Below are 22,945 nucleotides of genomic sequence, written 5' to 3'. Positions count from 1 at the left end.
CTGGCAGGCTATCATCGCCATCCAAAAACAAAGATTGATTTCTGTGTCACCCCAGTATCCAAATATTTGCCAGTCTCACTTTGTTGCCCCCTCCCACATCTTCCAAGGCCAAGGAGCGAAACATAATGGTCCAATCCCAGCGTTAGCGTGCACTGCTCTAGAATGCACGCAATACTCAGGCCTGCGCACCCTACTCCTTGGTTAAGAACAAAACATTGCAAAGTTATTAGGAAGCATTCGATTCCTATCGACTTCAGCCTAGTGATCTCCCGGTTCATCCACAGCTGGTCCGGCAACCGTGCAACGGACATGCCTAAGGCACACGAAAACCCCTCCCCCAAGCCACACAAGTCCTCCAACACTCGAGCCAGTTCGAACCTTGCAGTGAGACAAGCACCAGTGAGCTAACACTTCACCGTACCTAGTAGTTCTGGTTCTGACAAGAGTAGGGAACAGAAAGCAACAGGTCCGCAACATCTGGGGCCGAGCATAACGGGGGAGGAAACGAGGCTCAGAACACCTCTCATAGGTTCGTTGCCATCTGGTGATGCGAGCAAGTATGTTGGACTAATTTTGGTCATTTAGATCACACTCTCCACGGACTAGTCAAGTCTCAGACCTATCCCAGGGACCGGCCAGGAACTCCGACTCTGGTGACAATCTCAGTAAGCCCAATATCGGGCCCGGCGCGTACATCGATAGCTACGTGGAATATCGCAAGAGATTGTTCATCAAGATCTTTATGGAGAAGGTGCATGAATGGCTTGACGAGAACGTCTGTCCCCTTGAAGAGGCATGCGACTACGAAGAAGGGTCTTCGGGCAGCTCTAAGTCATCTGGCAGTACGAAGACGAAGAGTAACAGCAGCCGAGGAAAATATCTCGCTGGAAGCAAAAGACAGCTGAGGGGGGATGGTCCAGACGACGATCAAGATGATGGCGACGATGATAGCCGCCGGGACCGCAACAAGAAGCGTGCAAAGACGGATGGCGACAACGACCCAAAGCGATTCGCTTGCCCGTTCTACAAGTACGACCCTGAACGATACAAGGATCATAGAAGCTGTTTTGGTCCCGGATGGACTGAAATACATCGATTGAAGTAAGTCTCTACGCAAAACCCGAATGGTGTCTGTAATAAGAATGACTCACAAATATGCAATTCAGGGAGCATATTTTCCGTCGTCATCGCCTCTTTACGTGCAGTCGTTGTTTCGAACATTTCGGAGATGATGGGGCTCTTCAGAAACATATGAGAGCCAGAACCGCTTGCGTTTTGCGAGACGAGAGCACCCGCGAGGCGGATCCGGGGGCTGGGATGGACCAAGAGGCGGAAAAGAAGATCAAGTCCCGCAAGCCGGGTAAGCAGACCAATGTCAGCAGGTGGTACGAGATTTACAGCATTCTCTTCCCGGATGAGGTCGAAATTGAAAGTCTTCCAAGCCCTTGTAAGTATTCAATAATACCATGAAAAACATGCCTTGATCCCCAAGTGTTGACCCAGGCATTCCCTAGGGTATGACGGCCCAGCCGGCTCAAACGGTAAAAACACGCTCTCCGACTCGGATGACCTGAAAACCCAGTACCAACACTTTCTGCGGCGAAGAATCCCATCCATGATTCGCGAAGAGCTCGAGACTGAGGTCGCAAAATCTTTCAATGACGTTGGTTCCGTGATGCAGAGTCGCCTGTCGACCTGGATCCGGAACTCGGCGGCGCGTTGCGCCAAAATCTTTGAGTATATTCCATCCCCGACGGAAGCGGCAGCCCAAGGCGACCCGGAAGCGGTGGTACCTAAGTCACGCGAAAGTTCGCCGATCTCCGGTACTGCTGGCGCTGCTGGCTCTTACAAGGGCGGCGAGGGCACAATCGATGCCTGGCCTTTTTCTTTACCAGAAGATCTCAGCCTTGAATTTCAGATTTCAGAAGAAGACTTGTCCGCTTTTGATCAGTTCCTACAGACAGGTTTTGACTCCGCTTATGGGTCTGGCAGTATGGGTGGTTCTTCCTGAGCTTGAAAGCGGATAGCCCGAAAACTGGTTTGAATACATTTGAAAATGTCTCACGATGGTACAACTATCACCACACAACGGCTGATGTGCGGTATGACTTTATGCTATACCGTGTCATTTTCATTGAGTTGTCAAATTCTTTTGAACATTTCTCCTCACTCTACCTGTACACTATGTTGTCTTTTGTTTTCTTTGGCCATAACCTCGGTTCTGTGACACAATACGATAGAAAGAAACGAAACGATGAGAGAAAGTATCGCCCGAGTTTACATACTGGTGCTGTGATATACGGTCAGAGTGCAGTGTCAGCATGTGCCTACTTACCTTCATTGCAGCATTAGGGACTGGCTTTACGACTTTGTCAAGGCTCCAGAGTAATGATTGAAATAACTATGTGTCAAAAGGCGTTGCGAGACACACTAACAGCTTTGGTTCAGGCTCTTCTTATGGGGGGCTCTTGTTTCTTGGCTGAAGAAGATCTAGAGGATCAATGATAGTGCGCTCACAATAGCTTCCATATCCAAGTCGGAGGATCAGACTGTGGTGTGGCTTTGTATGAATCAAACCAAGATTTCAGTTCACGCTGGGCTTATGCTAAAGGGCTAAGTTCCAAAGAATTTTCATGTTGCAGAGCGTCGAGATAACTTTGCTCCACTACTACTCTGAAAGAAACACTTTGAGTTGAAGTTGTCAGCAAATAACATATATTCTAACGTTTTGCAGACACAATACCTACTCTGGAACGGTATTCATAGTCAGGTGCATTAGAAACCACTATGGCAAGAGGTTACAGTGAGGAGGAAAAGAGATTAAAAGCTGTCCGGTGGTTTCTGGTCCTTGGCCAAATCTTGCCGGCCGCTTTTTTCATAGTACCAGATAGATCAGCGCCTTCATTTTGAAGGCTTAATATAGTTTGTGGAACTTGAGCTGGGGGCTGCTGGATAATTGCGATCGTCAGCATTAGTTCTACTCAGTGACTCGGTAGATTAACAAAATATAGTATTCGAAAACGCACCAGCATTTATTGAGTCATGCCTTAGTATGCACTTGTCCTTCCGTGTTGGTTGGGTCAATTAGAATTCTGGCAAGAGATCCGCCAGAACTTACTTTAATCTACGCTCAACCACTGAATCGATTATTCTTCTCAGTTGTTAGCTTCCGAGCTTCACCGCTGCAGGACTTCGCCATGTTGCGAGATGCCAGCTACTTGAACATGAGAGTGATGGCTACTTTCATGAGCAAAGCTCTGTAATCTGATGAATCTATTTATCAAATTGTTAAGCGAAAAGTTAGAGTCTATCACTCAGAAAGATTGGCAATATAGCAGAAGCGTTAGTTTATGCCTTTCTTCCATAGAGAGAGAAAAACTTGGAAAGCCACTGAGACTAACCTATGCGCAAGGATCTGATGTGTGAACACGAATGTAAATTCACTAATTGAACCGGCAACAAGAGTTCGGGACATCAGATTTCCGAGCGACAAAATTTGCCCAGTGACACTGAATCGTCACCAGATTCGTGTCCCATCTTGACCGTTGTCCCCCGCCGCCGTAGAACAATTGGAAAAATTGCCAGCTTAGCCATCTCAATTACTGAAACCACTGTGTGGAGGCTGAGCCTCAGGGAAGTAGAGCATCTGGTATGTCTGCACAGGACACCCGTCTCAACTGTTCCGTCTTCGTCCCAGATGGGGCCCATTTGTCTTAGGTTATTCAGGGTCTACACTCCCTCATGTAGCAGCTTGGCATGGATCGTGCACTGTCACAATTAGCCCAAGCTCGTGACACACATCTTCGGCTACATGTACTCTTGATCGCCAAGGGCATAAGTGTGTCACATATGAACGCGCATGCGTTGTTCTAACAAGCTTATACAGACGATCAAACCCATGAGCCAAGAGTCTATAAGTATTGAGTTGGACGGCATTGACGATAGGGGGCATCTTATGGAAATCTCTGGTAAACTGAAGCTTGTGCACCCGGTACTCCTGGCGTGTTAAACCCTCACGTTTCAGTAATCATCGGGTTGCATCCACGGTAGTCGAGTTCGACTACATGCGTTGACGATTTCGCGCCTGTCTCACGGCGTCGCACCAAATGGTCTATTCTTCAAGAGTCGCATGTCGGAAGTCTAATAGGGAGGACAGATCTCCAGATGCGGGTGATACTCCACTACGATCATTAATTTTTGTTGAAAGCTGGAACCGTAGAATCAGTCAAGTTTCACGCAATCGTAAACAATCATCATGCGTGTACTGATGACCCGCCGAGAACACTTCACAGCAATATCCAAAAGCAAGAACTCCCTCATAGCTCCAGACACCGACACTTCGGCAATGTCGCGATGATCGATCCATAAAGTACATGTGGGAACTTCAAATCTGCAACTAGATGTTGATTTCAGTAACGTTAAGCGTTTCGCCAATAATAAAGCGGCATAGAGACGAACATGTTCTTAATCGATAGTTACTCTTTTTTCATCGCAGGCGCAAGTTTGGACCTTGAGAAGTCACAGCTTGGTTACATTCAATCACCCACAACGACCAGGCGCGAGTCCCAACTCATTCAGTGTTGATTTTTGATGTCATAGATTTTTGCCGTAGCAGATCAGCAGGACCAACCCTGAACGCTTTTTGACTGGGATGCGATGTCGTCTTTTTGATTAGTTGCGTCGCAACAGCTGTACCCCAGCTCCAGAGATCATCCCCGGCCCTCCGTTTCAATACCACGCTCAGCCTCAAATTTGGGGAAGGGGAAGACAGAATCACTTAGACGGAGCGGCGGAGAGTAAAACTCTCGACTGATAAATATAATATGCTTTGTGGCTGAATATGTACTCGTTGGGCATTTTCTGCCCAATCATCAGAAGGGCTAAAAAACACAAGTTCGCTTGTCAATCCAAATAACGCATGTGCTATACGAGGTCTTATTTTCGCAGGAAATGCGTTTCCCCGCATCCCAATGCCTCCCCCATTCATCCATCCATCCTTGAACTCCAGTTTTCTTATCTCAGTCAGGTCTTTCCCTGATGAGTTTCGTATCGATGATCCCAACGACGTGCCTTTGTAAATGAGACTGTGCAGGTCTCAGGGACGGTCGGGTGTGTTTTGTGAGAGAGCCTATGTTGCGCAAGAGGGGTGGCTGGCCAAGCCAAGTCTAGGGATCATGTGGCTCCGAACCGATGCATTCGCTGTGTGAGGTGACTGCTGGAATACCTTTCGCTCGCGTAGGGTAAGGTGAAGCAAAAGTGGTGAATGCAGTGGACGTGCTAACAACTGTCGTTATGCGCTCTTTTCTCGTGATTCGAAGCCAATGCAATGCTATGAGACGGGTCCAAACGCTTCTTGCGGATGGGAAATCACTGCCTCTGCCTCTTCTTTTAAAAGACAACCACATCGCTATTCCTAATTGTGGCTACGGAAACCTGCGAGGTGGTGGTGGCGATAGTCCTTGCTGAACATGTCCCTGCTCGACGTCTAAATGAGGGGTTGGACAAATATCAAAGTCGAAATCCAGGCTCTTGCCAGAATTAGAGCCGTTTAGATTCGGGCCCTCGCTGCCTGATAATGGCCACATGTCGGGAAGCGGTGCCGTAGGCGGGCGTGGTTTGAACTCGGGATCCGATGGTGATGTCGTGTTGGACTTCCAGCTTGGCGGCATGTCATCGCCGGATTCCTCAGGAATCTCTCGCAGCGCAATTCTCTCGTTGCCTTGCTTGTCATTCTGTACGACGCCGGTCGAGACTCGCTTGCCGCTGCTCAGCTTGCTTCCGAACGTCGTGCTACGGCCGTCTGCCGTGTCGAGTCTCTTGGACGTCAAAGATGTGTGGATTTCACGGAGAATCGGACGCAGGATGGGAATGCACTGCACGATGATTGTGCCGGTAATCTCCGATGAGTACCTATCTGATATTAGCGAGCGTGTTCCCGGGTGGAGTTTGTCGAGTTAACGGAAGCTTGGGGTATTAAAAAAACTCGTACCAAACTTGGGAGACGCCGTTGCGGTCTGGTTGATGATGTTAGCGCATGCAGGATTCCTGTAAGTAGTTACATCAGCTTACAGATGTACCAAGGGTCACGATTATTTCCCTCATCTTTCCAGCTGACTCTGACGGCCGAGACAATGGCGACGCTGTGAAGGGTCAGTCTCTCCTAACGGGCTAACCAGCTGACTCGAGCTTAACCCACATCATTCCTAAGCTCATCGTAATGCAAAGACCGACTTTTTCGGCACGCTTCATCTCCAATGATCGAGTGATCAACCATGGGAAACATGCGAAGATGAAGTCCATGATGATGTTGTAAACTGCGTATCAAGTCAGCTAATGCGCAACCATTAAAACATGTTATTGCGAATGTTAACTCACCATTTCCGCCCTCCTTGAAGTCGTTACGGAAATGCTTTTCGAGGCAGAAATCGAGTCGATAGTCGCCGTCGTAGGATTTGCTGCCGCAGACCTTTGCCCACTGGAGAATAACTTTGGCGATCATGTACACGTTCATCGTGACAATACAAAAGTACAAGATCCATCGTTGCCATTGATTGCTCATCCGGATGAGGGTCACTCCAAAAGCCGTCTTGGTCCATGCCTGTCCGATCAATGTGCCGCAGGATGAGATGTTGATGAGAATGTGCATACGATCGTCCCATTGCTTGGACGAGTCTTCGAGCACATAGCCGGTCGCGAATTCGTAAACAATCAGAGTGTTGTTCGCTAATAGAATCGACTAGACGATTGTCAGCTTGCATGTTCAGTTGAATATGTCCACCTCTTCCATTCGCTTGGGAAGCACAATGACTGAAGGAAGTCATGCATTGCGTTTGGGGCGGAAGGGCGAGGATGCGACTCACCCAGGATACCACAAGTATATAATCATCGTACCACAGCCCGTGTCGTCTTGTGATCTTGCACCAAAGGCGCAGTGCAAGAAAAATGGTTGCACCGGCAAAAAGACACCATAATCCAACATTGAGCTGTACAAAAGGGTTCACAAATGTGTGTACGGAGTCGTCGTTGTCCCGTGCTTCGGTACTCATCGTTACATTCTGGGCCGGGCGTGGGAGCCGCAAACCTTCGAAGCGTGATTTGAGAGTCGTAGGATGAGTCGGACGGCGGGCGGCAAACACACGGTTTGGAAGGGGAGATGAAAGTAAAAGGGCGAGGAGAGGATGAAACAGAAACAAAAGGCGAACCAAAAGAAGGCAAGGCGACCAGGCGCGGGAACGGGAAAGTCAAAAAGGTAAAAATGAGTGTGATGGGCTAATCAAAGAGTGTTAGCTTGCAGGAATGAAAGATGAGGAGAGTGAGAGTGCGGCACAGGATCATGCGCAGGCAACATCCAAGCATTAGCAGAGCTGAGAGCACCACGCACTACCTACAGGGGGGGACGGAGAAATAGAGAAAAATAAATAAAAAAGGAAATGGGAGGCGAAGGGAGACACAGCCTTTGCCGGCCAGCATGTGCTTCCACCAACACGCGAGATTCTAGAATTGGCGGACCCCGCGAAGGCGACAACTCCTGGAAATATATGAACGACCGGGGTTGCAAGCGTCAGTATGCAGCTTTGCTCCACCAAGACTCACAACCAGCATTGGCTGATTGGCCATGCAAGTAAGGTGTTCTATGATGATGTACATGGTTCAGCAAAAATCCCGCCAAAAGGTACATTACATGGTCTCATGCAGTCCAGTCCCACACACGCTTCCAACAGTTTTGCAATCCCCGGACGTGAGGAGCCAGATAGGCAGGTGAGCTCATGGAAAGGATGAAATGCTGCGCAAGCAGCTGGAAAGCTGGGAAGATCTACCGGTCCTAATTCCTAGCGAGCGAGGCCGTACCACGGGAAAGATTGGCAACGATTGCTAAAGGGATGTTGGCAGTAATGGTGCACCTTTACCGAAACCACGCTGTTACAAGGTCTGATAATTACTTGCTTTCTTGGTTTTTTTCAGGTTGCCCTTCATGACTAGTTGCACCTACAACCTTACTGAGTCAACATCCTCCAAGCTGGAGCAAAACGGGCTGTGCTAAAGAAGGGGATTGGAAGCGTTTCCACGACGCCGGACCTCTGAATCAGCCCCGGGAGTGATCTGCTCCCTCCGCTTTTGAGGGGTGGGTTGGACCGTACTCACGGGTACGGATTGTTCGACTGGTGGTTTCAACCATTCTACCTTGGCGTTACCGAGTCGGAGTCTTGGTCCGCACAGCGATGGGATTGATTCCCTGCTTGGCTGGCTGGGATCCCCGAGATGGCCATCGACTCGTGTTTGACGATATAGATGAGACATGCACCCCCCTGCTCCAATTCCCACTCTCTCCACCAACCTTTGCACTCGGCAGATCGTTTCTCATGTCCACCGAAATGCTCCGTGCAACCACGGAACAGAGAAAGGGGATTGGCCTTTGTCTCTCGTGACTGATGCGCATACGGGTTTCTTCCGCGAGCGGGCAGTCCTGGACCAGGTGTGCGGCGCTCCAACCAGTGGCATATCATTGTTGGTGTTCCCAAATGCACGCGAGAGCATCTGCGAACCCGGTATGGCGATATCACGGGCATGGATGTGCCTGGGTGAGATTTCGGGGACAGGGGCGTTGTGGCGTAATACTTCCACCTTAGGGTACACCTTGGCTTAGTCCATCCTGATTTAGGAGGTGCCGACTTCTTCCTCCAGTACTGTCCCTGGGACAACTTTTCCCACTTCCCGGTTCTGCTCTCAATCTGTGCGGCCACGTGGGTCATTGAGAATCCGGCGAAGTCGAAAGCGATAGCAATCCATCTCATGGTGCTCCATTCGCTCCAAAAACGGACCGGGTGTCACCATCATACACAAGGCCTCGCTGCATATCGCCTTTACACGCACGGGAAAGACGTCCGTCCCTAGTTCCATCCTATCTTTTGACACTTTTGACGTGACTGAACTCAAACCCGGGGTGTGTTCCAGATTCCGCGCCAATGGAAAACCAATGATGAAGAACAAACTCTAGAAAGAGGCCTACTCTTCGTCATGGGTCAAATCCGCACGTCTGCTTTGGCTATTGGTGACGACCGAAGTATATCCGAGGTTGTCTTGAGCTGCTACTTTGCTGGTCGCGGTGTGACAGACTCCATTTACGCCTCTTGCTTTGACCGAATACATCATCAGTTGGCTGTATCGGACATTTTACGGCGGTAGTGACCATGTGTCGGTGCTGGATTTGTGGGAACGGGAGTCTCAGGAAAAGAGGGGAAGGACGTGGGGAATTTTCCCCCCTTCTTTGCATAGTGTTCGTTTTCCTTTTGTTTCTTGCGCATTTCCTTTTTCTCTGCGTTGGCAGTCGACTTGGAACACCATCACCAACGTATGTGACAAGTATAGTTGCGCTTCCTCTTCGGATGCATGGGAGAGCCGCGTGGTTGCAACCATTCAATTAACGACATCGCAGTTACCTGACCTCTGAAGCGGGCCTTCCTCGCATCCAGGAGGCTCGGCCGTTCCACGGGAAGGTTGGCCGCTGTCTAACTGATTCATGAAAAATTTACGAACGGTCCAGCGTTGTAAAGGTACGGAGTACGAGAATATTTGGTCGCAATATTGATGGGTCACGCTCTCAACCACAGACGGACAGGACAACAAGCCGAGACTTGTGAGGCAATGACGAAAAGCAAAAACAGATTGAGATCAATCGGCGAAGAGTATCCAGAGGTCGTCGATTTGTCAAGTTCCACAAGCGAAGGCCCAAACCTAAGCGGAATACACGTGGAGCCGCTTGAATTGGACTTGGCCCAAAACAAATCCTTGGTTTCGGGAGATTCCAGGAACATGTGCGCTCAGCGGAGACAATGGATATCGCGGGACCTTGAGTGTTCCGAGGTGACAAATTACGGCGCTGACACCGCGCAAGAAGAGAGACTATCAAACCTCCTTTCCCGCAAATTACGTAGTAATGCCCTTCCACTGTTGGAGGAGAGGCATTTCTTGTAGCGCATTCGAAAGTGCCTGACGACAAGCGAAATGTGGTTCGCCACCCTGTGACGACAAGAGGAAGCGAACCTGCAAGTGCCGGAGCTGGGTTCCCAAAAGATAAGCTACGGCCGGATGAGCGAAATCAGGAAGGGAGAGACTCTGAATGAACCAAGCGCCAATGCACACCACAGCCGACTCCTCGGCTTGAACGGACAAGCTACTTGTACTCCTCCGACTTGAGAAAATAGCCTATGTTCTTCAGTGCATTCCTTTTGGCCCCCAAATGCACGGAATGGGTCTGTTCCCGCTCAGAAAAATGCACACTGCGCTAGAAAGCCACATCTGGCTTCATCGTTAAAAGCGTCGTCACCGAGTGACAGCTCTGCCATGTATCATACCCAAGGCTCTTACACGAATAAATAGACACATGTTTTGGAGCATTGAAGGCGCTTTTCTTGAGTGTTGTAATGGGATGGCCAGCCTTCACATCTGCACCAGCTATCTTGAACAAATGCTGTTTTGCGGTGGATCTTTTTTGTACACGTAGGCGACCTGGGAAACTAATCGAGCGTTAGTTAAGCAACCGCGGCGAAATATATGCTGAACACATGTTGCTTTTGTTCATTAGAAACGCATTGCATCCCACTGCCGACATGTACAGAGTTCCAAAGAGGCGGTGGCTGTCGATTTTTGTCTTAGTCTTGGGAACTTGGTGTCACGCGGAGAAGCGCATCAAGTCAAAGACGTGCAACCACACCGCAAGCCACGCTGCGAGCTAGAGAGGCTCACGGCTCAACGCGTTCCGCCAATTAGATGAAGCTGCTGGACAATAGACAGTACGACCGATTTTGCCATCGAGAATTTGGGCGGGTTCTTGCACCAAGGCTTGATAGTGTAGCGGAGAGGGGACGCCCGTGAAGCGGGGTTGCTCAAAACGATTGGGTACTGCTCATGGTGATGGTAGCTTCAGTGCAGCAATGAAGAATGTTCCGTGTCAATAGATGGCTGCTGCACATTATCGCGATATCATGAGGTCTGCCGTTTCCTCCGCGAGTCAGGTGCATGTTTGAGGCTTGTGTGAATTTTTGACCTTAGCTCCAGCAACTATTGAGTGCCGATATTGAGAAATAAGTCCCAGAGACCTTTGCTAGAGCATGCTGCAAATTCGGTTTCGGGGAAGGGGTTCCGAGCATGTAGCTAACTATTATTCAAAGTCCAGAACACGATCCATGTTCCGGGACCTCTGTTCCGTGTGAGTCAGAGGGTCAATCCAAAGCTTCAGCAACAAGTCGTTAGGCTGCTAGATGTTTCTATATGGCAAAATCCACTACCTAGTTCTGGGCACATGTTGCTGGTGCATGTCACTGTGCCTTTGAAAGTTAAAGCAAAGGCCTTTCATCTCCATTCATTGTGCTTAGAAAGGATTCTGTAGTCACTACGACGATTCTCATAATGGTTTCTGTGTTCCTTTGTGATAGTCATGACTAAACTCAGTTCACAAGTAACTTGGCAAGAAGTTCACATCTCTGATCACATGATTGAATAGCATTTAACCATGTTCGTAACTAAGATTTAGAGATTGAATACTAATTCTCAAACTACTTAAATCGGAAGACTGCAAAACAGCATGTTTGTTTGGCTCAAAGATCGCGGTAGCAACGTCAGTAGTATGTCGCTTTCAACTGGCTGTTCACATTTTGAGAGGCAAAGAGAAGAATAAATACTAAACAGCACGCCGAAACTTGACAGAAGGTAGAACAAGACCAAACTATGTACACTTGAGTTCCTATTTTAGGAGATATACAAGTAGCTTTGCGAAATATAAAAGCAGAAAGTCTTGAGACCACCAAGCAGAGAGTGATCCGGGCAAGAAAACAGTTTTAATGCACTGTTACTCCAATTTTATTATGATAGAGTGTGGGATGACTCAGGTTTCTATAAATTGAAGGACACTTAAAGTGAGTAAGTAATTAGATCCAAATTTGGACCACTGTTTGATGCTACTTTCTCACTGGTAGAATACCGAGCTCCTATGGCGATACTTATAAGAAATTTTCAACTGCTTTGCTGGTTATTGTTAGCTTATGTGGGTTTTTCTACTCACAGCCCGCTGTCTTTCGGATTTACCATTGCGGTCTATCGATGATTCATCTATAGACCTATCCTTCCCATTCAACGTTATGAGCACTTGGTTACTAATTTATGTAGTCATAAACAGATTAAGGCTATGTTAACTACCAGAGATGGTGCGATGCCATCAGCCAAATTCTGGCCTCGATACTTTTTCTTAGAGCATTTTTAGTAACACTAAAGACCTCAGCTACGTGGCAGCTTAAAAATGACTGGAAGAGAGCCTGTTCTCTGACTTCATGGGACACTGCCGTAGGTTAAGTATTAATTGTATTTCAAGGGCGGCGAGTAGATTTCGAAGTACTATTGGTAGCAGCAAAATGAATCCCTCAATCTTAGAAAAAACCCGAACCGGTTCTCAGACCATTTCCTGAGCCTGAAAACATCGTCCTATGCCCATAATCTTCCTCAACCACTGCCTCTTCCTCGACAAGAAGATTTTGCCGATAATAAATCTAATACAATGAACACCTTCAAGTACCAAACACTCCAGGAAGTGTTGGACTGCTAGGGATAGAGCCACCGCCTTTCTAATATCTTTAGATCTAAGCCAAATTTTATGGATGGTAATGCAATGCACGGTTCGAAAAGCCCACGGGTTTCCTATTTGTCTCCTGAAAGTGCACGGCTTGATACACATGATGTGCGCAATGGTAATCTATATCATTTGGTCTGCGGTAAGTACGACATGTCTTTCAATACCATAATGACCTACCAAAGAAATCTGGTGTTGGGGTCGATTTGTTATTAAGAAACCTATCAATACAGCACTAACAGGAGTGATTGGCCCAGTTTCACACGAGATACGCGGTCTTCTTGCCCTCGCGGTACATCGCAGCTGTGTAACCATTCCTACCAGACTTCGATACTATGGAACTGTCAGGCGCCCAAAGGGGGGGGGGCACCGGCGCGGCACTAGTGGGGCCGTCGGCGGGGTAGCTGGGGGCCGCACCGGCACATAGTCAAGGGATTATAAAGGGATTCTAGCTACGCGGCCAACACAGACTCCGACAACAAAGGTTAGCCACTGAGACCAACGTTAGAGAAAGGCGATAGCACAACGCCGCTGAATTAGTGTTATAGCCAGGGGAACTGGGCTTGGTTAAGGGGGGGGACCTGGGGGGCACATAAGGAGCAGCTGCGGCGGACCTAGGGGAAAAGGCAGATTGGAATAACAGTCAACACCCACCCCTACCTGTGCCCATCGCCGACCTCGTTACTCTGTACGACTCCAGCCTCTGACAGGAACACAGTCCACATAGTCGTCACTGATGACTTACAAAGCTCTGTATCCCCGAAACAATGTAGCAACCTCACTCCAACACCCAGTCGCATTAGAGAAATATCGGCAAAAGATGATGGGCGAGAACAGGCTGGCACAACGAGCCTGGGAGAAAGCGATACTTTAATTTATTTGCAAGAAGTAATGCAACTCAATTTCTCAGGAGCTACTCGCTTCAGCCGAGCAGTAAATTTTCTCAACACTAAAGACAACGAAATTCTTCCAGATGGCTGGGACAGTCCTCTTCTCCGTCAAGAATACTCAAGTTGTTTTACTGTCAGCAGTAATTATATCAGGAGAGATGTTTTGTTTGAATATCAGCGCCTAAAGTATGGATTAGAGAATCTCGTTGCGACAATCTCAGGCTCGTAGTTACTAGAGTTTCTGACGTCAACCGGTAAAAAGCCACACCACGTCCTTGGCAACTCATGCCTGGTTTATTTATGGCGCATCACCTCACATCCTGGGTAGTTAAGAGGTTCCGAGACATCTTAGTTCTACTCACATGGGCAGCAGCCTTCTAAAAGGGCATTGCCCGAGTTTCTTATTACTTTAGAGTCCTTCGAAATTATGCGGAACTTAACAATCGGCTTCTATTTGATGCTCCTTGGTCGTACATATGTGCCTAGGCCTTTTGTTTTCTGTATTGTGTTTGATCCCTCGCTTCCTAAGAGAGCCTACGACACCACAACTTTATTATAAGATAATAGTCGATGCATCTTTCATTCTTTAGGGAAGTTCGAAAGTGAGCGCCTTTTACCATTTTCTTTTCTCTTAAAATAAAAGTTCAAACGTGGAGCTAAAACAACTCTCTACTTTAACACAACCACCCTGTTAACGAGCCACCCCCACATCCGAGCCACCATCGGCACCACCATCACTACCACTATCACCACTTATTTCACTCCCTCTTCCACCCACCCAGATGCAACTTTCGGCTTCACTAGATAATTCAGATGCGCTGGATTCATCTAGACTATCTGTATCGCCGATATCCGTATTTTGCGCCCGCTGGATATGGGCTATTGTCGCGAAGGTGCTGTTAGGAGATGTTGGGACCTTTTTCCTCTTGCCCTTGTGCTGGTTATCTAGACAGGCCTGCAGATCGCTGGCTTGTTGCTCTGCAATTGCTAGTCTAGATGCCTGCTCATCATATCCCTTTTGCAGCTTTCTAGATAGGTGACGGATAGTATAGGTATCTAGGGCATCCTTACCCAGCTGGTTGAATAGATGTAACTGATGCCGCAGATCAGCAGAGTGACGAGGGGTTGACCATGGGATAGCAGATACTGCCTCATCCCATTGCTGGCTACTGCTTTGCTGGCTAGCTGGCTAGCTAGATGATGCTTTTGATACTAGAGAGTTAAATAGAGGGCGCCATATAGATACTGGCCATAACCTAGCCCATTTCCAGCTAGACTTTATATTCTAGGTTATTATTGCTGCTTTATACGCATCAAAATAACAGTCTAGAAATACCCTTTTGCCAGTAACAGTTAAGTCACTTATCCAGTCACCTAGACTTCTAACCCCTTTCCAATATACCTACTTTAATAGGCTAAAAACTAACACATCTAGAGGCTAAAGGACAGCAGAAGAATACAGCAGTAAAAACAGCAGATAGATGTGATACTGGAAGCATTGCCACATTAAGTCTGTTGTTATATGGCTATAATGGCCATCTAGAATCAGTAGCCTGGCCTTGTCTAGCTGGCTAGGCATAGTCCCTGGGATGAAGACCTTCTTTAGCCACTCAAAGGCAGTCTGGTCATTCGTCCAGCCATTATCTGATGCTGTAAAGTGCCAGCCAGCATATCTAGATAGGTTGGATGATAAGAACCACTAAGCCTAGACTAACTTACCCTTATATATAACAAGGGGAAGTAAAGAGGTCCCAGCAGCAGACATACACTTAATCAGTAATATCTATGCCCTAGATCCAGGCTGTTTTTTCTGGATATATCGCGATGCCGCAGAGCCTAGCACCATCCCATTGCTTCCTTTGCCTTCCATAATGCTAGTCTTATCTATATTCCATCAGTTAGATGGATAGATACCCTTGATTGCTGGCAGATCTAGATAACTGAACCATTCTTGGATAGCATCTGCAGTATAGGCTCTATATTGCCTAGAATCGATCAATCAGCATCTTTAGGTCCTGATTAATAGGTATCGCCGCAGGAATCGAGCTATCCATCTCTTCCCCAGAGGTCGCTAGGTATCGCCTGTCATACGCTCTACCAGGCCCTTCACTTGCTGATAGGTAAGGGCACTGCCTAGGGCAGCTTGGGTAGATATATAAGTAGCCAGATTAGCCTCCTGTGACTGCGATAATCGCTGATAATCAACCCACGCAGTATTTCTGCTTTGCCTGCCATGCAGCCGATGCTGAAGGGTCTGGTATGGTATACCCCAGTTACGAGCAGCCTGGCGGATAGGGCAGCCATCTGCTACGTCTGCAAGGGCTCGTTGGAGCTCAAACTCAGTGTATTGCTTCATGGTGTAATAGAGAAGGTATCCCAAAAAGATGGCGTTGTTTGGCGACAAATAGCAATTGTTGCGATAGTTTGAAAAAAGGGATGTTCTTGACGATGCAGCAATTTCGGATGGCTCGGATGTGGGGGTGGCTCTCTTGTGGGGTGGGTGGGTTATGGATTGTTCTTACACGTTATCTCTCTGTTTCTTTTTCTTCGAGTATTTGAGAAGCTTGGTAGAGATCGATATACCGTGATGATGTCGCTCATGACAAGCAAAGTAAACGACATGAACCCACCAAGTGTTGATGAAGCTATTCTGAATGTTTTCTTGAAATGGCGGGTCTGGAAACACTAGGCCAATGGTTGCCAACAAGTACCATGCTGAAAGAAATGGTAGCTAAACACATATCATAAGCAAGTCTGATGTTTCCACAACTGTCACTCTACAATGTGAGGATATGTGACTTGACGTGTTTGTTGATAAATTGCCATCCCACTTCCATGTCTAAGCTTCGGTGTAATGAGTAAAGGTTGGTGGGTACAAAGTTGATTGATGCAAGATAAATAGCAGTACGCGCATGAGACTTAACTGTAGCATGGATCTTGACCAATTTGGTGGCTTACAGCCCTGTGCTCCTTATGTGGCGTTCTACAGCTTATCCCGGATAGACTTAAGTACGTGCATGTATCCCAAAAGTTTGACGTGATCGGTGCGCCAAACCCGAATGCGCCACTTGCTCACCAATAGCAAGATCTCTATGCATCAGTGGATGCATTCCAACGCGGAGAACTGGGATGCAGCCATTGTGTGCGACCACTACGCGAGAGGCTTACAGATACGTTGTTTTTGCTTATTTGAAAAAGAGTGAGGCGACGTATTGCCATTTGGTTGGATGGGTCTCAGGGGCTGGGGCAAAAATCAAGCAGTTCTTGTGCCGTGCCAAGCCATTTAAACTTAACATGCCGTCACGTCAGTGGATGCCGAGAAAAGCCTGGTAGTTTCACTCAGAGATAGCAAGAGGTGTGGCTGTTGACTGTGGTCATATGTATTTGATGTGTCTCATACTGATATTTACATCGACGATGCTTTGGAACGGGTTGCCTCAAGCCGAAGCTCATCTCCAAGAGCAAAGTGCCGAGGAACGATCGTCAAGGCTAAAGGATATACATTGAATAAAAAAAGAAGTCGTCTGATCATGCAGGCGCAGATTGTAGACGAGCATAAGGATTTGACTTCATGGAGCTCAACGCCTACTGAGTCGCGTTCAACTCGGCAGGCCTGTCCTCTGTCTTTGCAGCGAGGTCTACTCCCATACGGTATTCTCGTTCAACGAGAAACCATTTAGTTGAAGAGGTCGCGGGCGTGGTTGCGGCGCTTCTTGGATGTGTACAGAGCAGGGCCGGGGATAGGGTAGCTGGTGGCACCGCTGTAGATGTCGAAAAGAACACCCTTATCTTTGGCGGTGTACAGGCTGGTGCCGGCAACACCTGAGGGGTTGGAAGAGCCACCGCCAGTGACCTCGAGGTTGATACACTGGGGGTAGAACTGAGCGCCGTTCTCTTGACCAGCGCTGTGGAGGGCGATGATCTCGTGGCGAAGGACGTAGTTGCCAGCGGCGATATCGCTGGGGATGGTGACCTCCCACTTGTTGCCATTCTTGATCAGCTCGTCAGCGGCCCAGGAGTTGCCAGTCAGACCCTTCTCGGAGATCTTGAAGAACTTGAGATCGGTCTTGGTCGCGCTAGAGCAGTCTCCGCTGCACTTAGCAAGGTACTCAAGAACGGGGCCCTTGTGAGACTCGGGCCAGGTGTTCCATGAGAGGGTGATCTTGTCACCGGCGGCAACCTTGACGCTGGACTTTCCGGGAGTGGCAGCTTTGTGGCAGATAATGTCGGGGTTACCAGCGGCGCTAGGAGAAACGAAGCCGAGATCCTGCTGCTGAGCGGACCAACCAGGCGCGTCCGGTGCTGGGTTGGCGTACGGGGCAGTGGTGGGGTTGTAGTTGTTGATGGTCTGGCCGCCGGCAGTGATCTTCTCAACGAAGCCGTGAGCAGAGACGGCGGTGGCGCCGACAAGAGCGGTGACGAGAGCCTTGGCGTACATCTTTAAAGTTTGATAGATTGAAAGAAATGGGTATTTGCAAACGCAGAGTGAATGAAAAGCTCACAGAGCAAAGAATGAATTGGGCCGAAGGTGGTAGGGAGCTGAAGAGCGATGTAAGTGAAGTGAAGGACGATGTGAGAAGCCTGGCAGTCAGAGGGGGAATGTTGCTGGTTGGAAGGTGTTCTTTATAGTCACTCTCATCCCACTTGCCTAGACAAGAGTTCAGACATCAGGCATACCGCTACATGCACCTCCTGGAGTCATGGACCGCAATTCCGTCAACAACCCACGGTTCATCTCCTTACTGACTCTTTTGCCCAGCTTCCTGTCTGTCTGCGACCTCCACCACTCACCCCTAACCCCTAACCGCCCTTACTTTTGTCTCCAGTAGCTTCCATGTCACCCAAACAAGTCCTCTAAAAGGAAAACCGAAGCCTTGGCAACATCTAGTTATGGAGTATCTTCGTCCATACACGTGGGCTCCAGCCACTGAGATCAACGATAAAACGTTGAGCGGGTGAGACGGGCCACGAGGGCGGAGTATCGGAGCTGACTACTTGGACCACAACGCAATCTATTTCGCACGGAAGCGGTGGAGTAAAAGTCTCGGCGGGATCGGGGTCACTTCGGGGTCGGGGTTGTGGTTGGGCAAGCCATCGGAACGGCGAACGGACAGCTGCGTTTATGAGAGCACGACGCCTCATGGCTATGTCTGAGCGTGTGCCAGTCTGCAGTTCTCTTAGTGGATCCCAACTGGTGGAATGGCCTTTCAGGAGTCTGCATGGACGGCCCCTTGACGCCTCAAGTTGAACGTTGGCCAACGCATGCGTTCGCGCGGCGGCCCTGGTCAGCGGCAACCGAAACCTAAGGGAGCGCCGTACCCATACTTCCTCGCCTTGCTAGCTCATGTATTGACGTCGCACTGCGTCTTGATTCATGTTTTCCAAACGTACTTGCAGACGCTTCGTTTTTTTTTTACGGGTTTGCGTACAAATGGTTATTCTTTGTCGAGTACCACAGAAGCGGACTGCAATCGGTAAACCCACCATCGGCAGTGAGAATGTGACAGAAAATCCGGAGGTGACCAGGGTGATCGGCACTTGTGGATGCATGACGTATGGGATTGAACCAGGGCTGAACGACGAATGTGGTCATCTCGTCACGGAGCACTTCTCCGTTTGACCCCTTTTGGTAGATGTTTGTACAAGTCAAGCAACGGATTCGACAAAAGCCATGGAAAATTAATTTGCAACCACCGGGTTTTGACCCGCGCCCCCTTGCGCCGCCATGGCGTTATGGGCCTCGTCATCGTTTGTATAGAACCCGACCCGATGTTGACAGGTCTTGAAACAAGGTAGAGACAGGCCCCTCCTTGCTCATTAACGTCCAACCGATCAGCGGGAGAGCGGAACTTAATTACTATTGTGTTTAGTATAGCGTTATGAGACTAGGTTCTGCCTCTGCAATTCTTAAATCCCTGATTCAGTCCACTTTGGCAATCAATTTGAATGCAAGCACGCAATGGGATACAAGTTCAGCCTCAATTCATATGAAAAAGGGTGAAACAGAAGTGGCGAAGAAGCAAATGGCAGCCCTCACAGCCACTACATGGCGCCAACTTTTGTTCCAAATGTTATGCTTAAAACAATCAACCATGGAGACATTGAGAGTACTATTGTACTGTAGTCTAAACCTCAAAACATGCATCGGTGCGGAGTCTTCCCTTCTGGGCCTTGTTCAGTTCTGCGGCTCCACCATTAGCGATCGGATAGGAGTTTGTCAAACATGCGGTTCCCACTCAATCCGATGTCCTCGCAACAACCGTATTCCTGTACTTCAATATGCAGAACAATTGATTGGCCAAATCCCAGGGTCAAGCTCGGCTGAATTAGCTTCGAAGTTACCGGTAGTAACAAGCTGCTGGCACGACATGGATTGTTGTATTTCGACTTTCAGCTCTAGACAAGGTATGCTTAAACGACGAACCATCGTTTGTGGAAATGGGCATTGCCTAGGCCTTGAAAAAGCGTTAGTGCAAATGATACAAGGTCATCGCCATGCCAATCAGCTTCTTTATAGTGTACACGGTTAGTCTGTACGGATGTCAATTTCTCATGCTCAATCAAGGTAGCCTGAGGGCGGACCCAAAACTGACGGTAGCTCCGCCAACCCTCTGGACAGACTACAGTCTTTGATTGCCCCCATATCCCTTCTCTAAGTCGTTGCTCAGACGACTATCAAGCAAACTTTCCATAACACAATAAAATTCACCTTCGAATATTAATTCAAGCTAAAGCGATACCAAGTCTGCAGTGGCCACATGGTCCCGCTGCTTTTTGCAAGGGTCAACACGAAGTCTGATGGGCGAGTCATTCCTAGAATGCCAAGCTATTAGATCAACGAGCAAACATAACATTTTGCCGACCTACCGCTTAGACTGACTCAACAATCAGCGCATAACAAACGGTAGAAGTCACGAGGACCTCAGACGCAAAGCAGAAGCTGACCACAGGCTTGACTTAAGCCCAGTATATTCACTAATGGCGCACGGAGTGCTGAACTAGGATAAATAAGAAAAATCCCTCAATACTTTGACATTTTCCAAGAAATCTCCATGGCTGAGCATGCATGATATATCACGGAGATGCATTCAATAAGATAGCTGTATATCGATGTCTGGTTTGTGTCCCCTATGCTCGGTATACTTCAATAACACTGGCAAGGGTGTGCTTGGGTAGCAATGTGAAGCCTAGAGGAACCCTAGGTACATCCAACAATAATTCTCAGCATCCCACCTTCCTCATCGTCTCCTCTGAATCTGGACACTACTTCTTACCGTGCATCAATGGGAGCGAAGCGCTTAGCAGCCAGCGTAGATGGCTAGATATGGGTGTTAGCAAACCACCTAAGCAAATAGGCACACAAGCCACGTGAAGAGCTTACATTGAGCAAAAAGAGTGTACGTGTCGGCATGGTTCAGGTTCTGAGCTGCGGTCAAGCTGCGAACAAAGTTGTATCCGTAACCGCCGTAGTCAGAAGTACCCTTGATCTGGCGAAGATGGGTCATCTCGTGAAGACTATCGTGAACAGTCAGCGTTCGAATTCTTTCTCAAGATTTAAAGGGAGCATGAAGACTACATACATGGTAGTCTGCTGGTCCTGAGCGTGGCAGGTTGAGGAGGCAGCGGCCATGTTGTTGAAGAAGTAGGGGCAGTTGACCATGTAATTCTGGGCCGGGACGGTATAGGCGATAACGCCACCAGAGCAAGCACCGTAGACATCAGTGCAGTACTGTCGAGAGACACCAGAGGTGGTGCTACCACACTCGGAAACAATGTTGCGGAAAACTGTGGCAACGGAGTTGCGGGTGGCAGTGGTAGCGGACTTGAAGTACTCGGTCATGCGAGCGGCAGGGCCGGAGGCGGCGGCCTGTGAAGCAGCGGCGGCGAGAGAGCGGCAGCGGCTGATGGCGTTAACCTATGGGAAGTATTAGTATAACTTCAAAATGCATAAATCCGATGCACAATGTTCTAAGTCAAGCCACCCGAGACCCCCTCCTGTGTCTGAGACTGAAGTGAGTGCAAAGGGGTATCGGACTGGAAGAGAATGTGAGACCCACAGTGGCGGTGCGGCGGGTGCCGGTGCAGTCGGACTGGACGATGGTGCGCTTGGCCAAGAAAGCGGCGCGAACGGAGGCGGCCTCCTCGCCATTGATCTCGGTGTGAACGCTGTTGCTAGAGAAGGGGACGGTGCCGGCGATCTCGGTAGAGTCGACATCAGCGTAGAGGAAGGAACCCTGAGTGACGATGTCGACGGCACCGCCCTTGCTGAGGTCGTGAAGCTCAGCAGCATCGAACTCAACCTCGAGAGTCTCGCCAGCAGCGACGATCTGGAAAGCCTCCTCGGCTAGGCCCGTGGTCGCGATCTGGAGACGAACGCCGTCAAAGTCGATCTTGTTTCCTGTTTCGGATCAGTAATAAGTCTCTCCCGGATAGCAGATTGACTGGAACATACCAGCAGCGAAAACCTCGACCTTCTCGACGGGAGACTTGTCAAGAAAGGTACCAGTCTTGAAAAGCTTAATGTCGGAGTCACCGGTGTTGGTGAGGACAGCCTTGACACCAGAGTTGCCAATAGCCTCGAGCTTGACGTCGAGAGGAGACGTGTCGCGCTTGGCCATGTCAACATTGACGGCACTGGCCAAGGTGGCCAGTAGAGAGACACCGATAGAGAATTTCATTTTGAAAACCGGGAGGCAAGATCTGAGGCTGATGAGGAGGATGTGGTTGTGGGTGGAGAGATAAGAGAAGCATCAAAGAAAGAAGGGCTCAACAAAGTCTCTTTATAGACGTTTTCTCGCATCTTTCGTCTCCATAGCTCTCCGCGTAATGCCTGTTAGTAGCTCAAAGCTCACGATATCTGAACTAAAGCGAAAAAGGAAGATGTAATGACGCCCAGGCCGCCTAGAAGGACTTGGGGTGGTAGCCTAGGATGGAAGGTAGAACATACAAGCCCAACAGATGCCAAGGTAGCTAAAATCAACACGGATGATAGCCGCTATGGCTTCCTGCAACCGCCTCCAAAGTAGGAACGATAGCAACTGTATCTTACAAGTGCTTTAGTCGACTCTGTCGATTGCAACCCCGCCCAGGAGGAGGTACCACACTCCAAACCGGTGTTAGGTTGGCTGGAAGGTTTCAGTAGCGTTGGGCCCAAAGACGCATTTGATACCTGCTCTGAAGCACTGCATTGATGACATCCCGGAGTATGTTCATGATCAACACTATCATCGTCTTCGTTCAGGGATGCCCAATTTGCGTATATTTTACAACAATGCCCAAAAGACGAACGCCAATTCCCTTAAAGGGAGTCAGCATGAAACCATCAACTGGCCTAAATCTGTATTCGTCGGGCGGTATTTTTGAACACCCCTGACTGTCGCGGGCCCAGCCGCCATCGGCCATCGATTCCGCAGAGTCAGAAGCTCGTCGCAGTCGG

General features: G+C 48.8%; 4 protein-coding genes across 4 annotated transcripts; 1 reads left to right on the top strand and 3 right to left on the bottom strand.

Moving 5' to 3' along the window:
• Window positions 1-1,317: 1,317 nt before the first annotated feature.
• ColSpa_07314 (uncharacterized protein) lies at window positions 1,318-2,011 on the top strand (the record flags this gene model as incomplete). Its single annotated transcript, XM_049273526.1, has 2 exons — window positions 1,318-1,360; window positions 1,515-2,011. 2 exons carry the CDS (start codon window positions 1,318-1,320, stop codon window positions 2,009-2,011), a joined length of 540 nt encoding a protein of 179 aa, XP_049129483.1.
• Window positions 2,012-6,168: 4,157 nt separating this feature from the next.
• ColSpa_07313 (uncharacterized protein) lies at window positions 6,169-6,511 on the bottom strand (the record flags this gene model as incomplete). Its single annotated transcript, XM_049273525.1, has 2 exons — window positions 6,169-6,314; window positions 6,376-6,511. The coding sequence occupies 2 exons, from the start codon at window positions 6,509-6,511 to the stop codon at window positions 6,169-6,171; spliced, it is 282 nt and encodes a 93-aa protein (XP_049129482.1).
• A 10,674-nt stretch (window positions 6,512-17,185) lies between these two features.
• ColSpa_07312 (polysaccharide monooxygenase Cel61a) lies at window positions 17,186-17,947 on the bottom strand (the record flags this gene model as incomplete). Its single annotated transcript, XM_049273524.1, has 1 exon — window positions 17,186-17,947. The coding sequence occupies one exon, from the start codon at window positions 17,945-17,947 to the stop codon at window positions 17,186-17,188; it is 762 nt and encodes a 253-aa protein (XP_049129481.1).
• Window positions 17,948-20,779: 2,832 nt separating this feature from the next.
• Window positions 20,780-22,187, bottom strand: ColSpa_07311 (neutral protease 2; the record flags this gene model as incomplete). The annotated part of the gene is made up of 5 exons (XM_049273523.1): window positions 20,780-20,827; window positions 20,871-21,024; window positions 21,090-21,424; window positions 21,567-21,907; window positions 21,962-22,187. 5 exons carry the CDS (start codon window positions 22,185-22,187, stop codon window positions 20,780-20,782), a joined length of 1,104 nt encoding a protein of 367 aa, XP_049129480.1.
• Window positions 22,188-22,945: the final 758 nt, after the last annotated feature.

This window comes from Colletotrichum spaethianum (assembly GCF_022836535.1).
Source record: "Colletotrichum spaethianum MAFF 239500 DNA, contig18, whole genome shotgun sequence".
NCBI classification, from domain to species: Eukaryota; Fungi; Ascomycota; class Sordariomycetes; order Glomerellales; family Glomerellaceae; genus Colletotrichum; species Colletotrichum spaethianum.
Note: the sequence above shows the minus strand (reverse complement) of the source record. Positions and strands in the feature narration are given on the sequence as shown.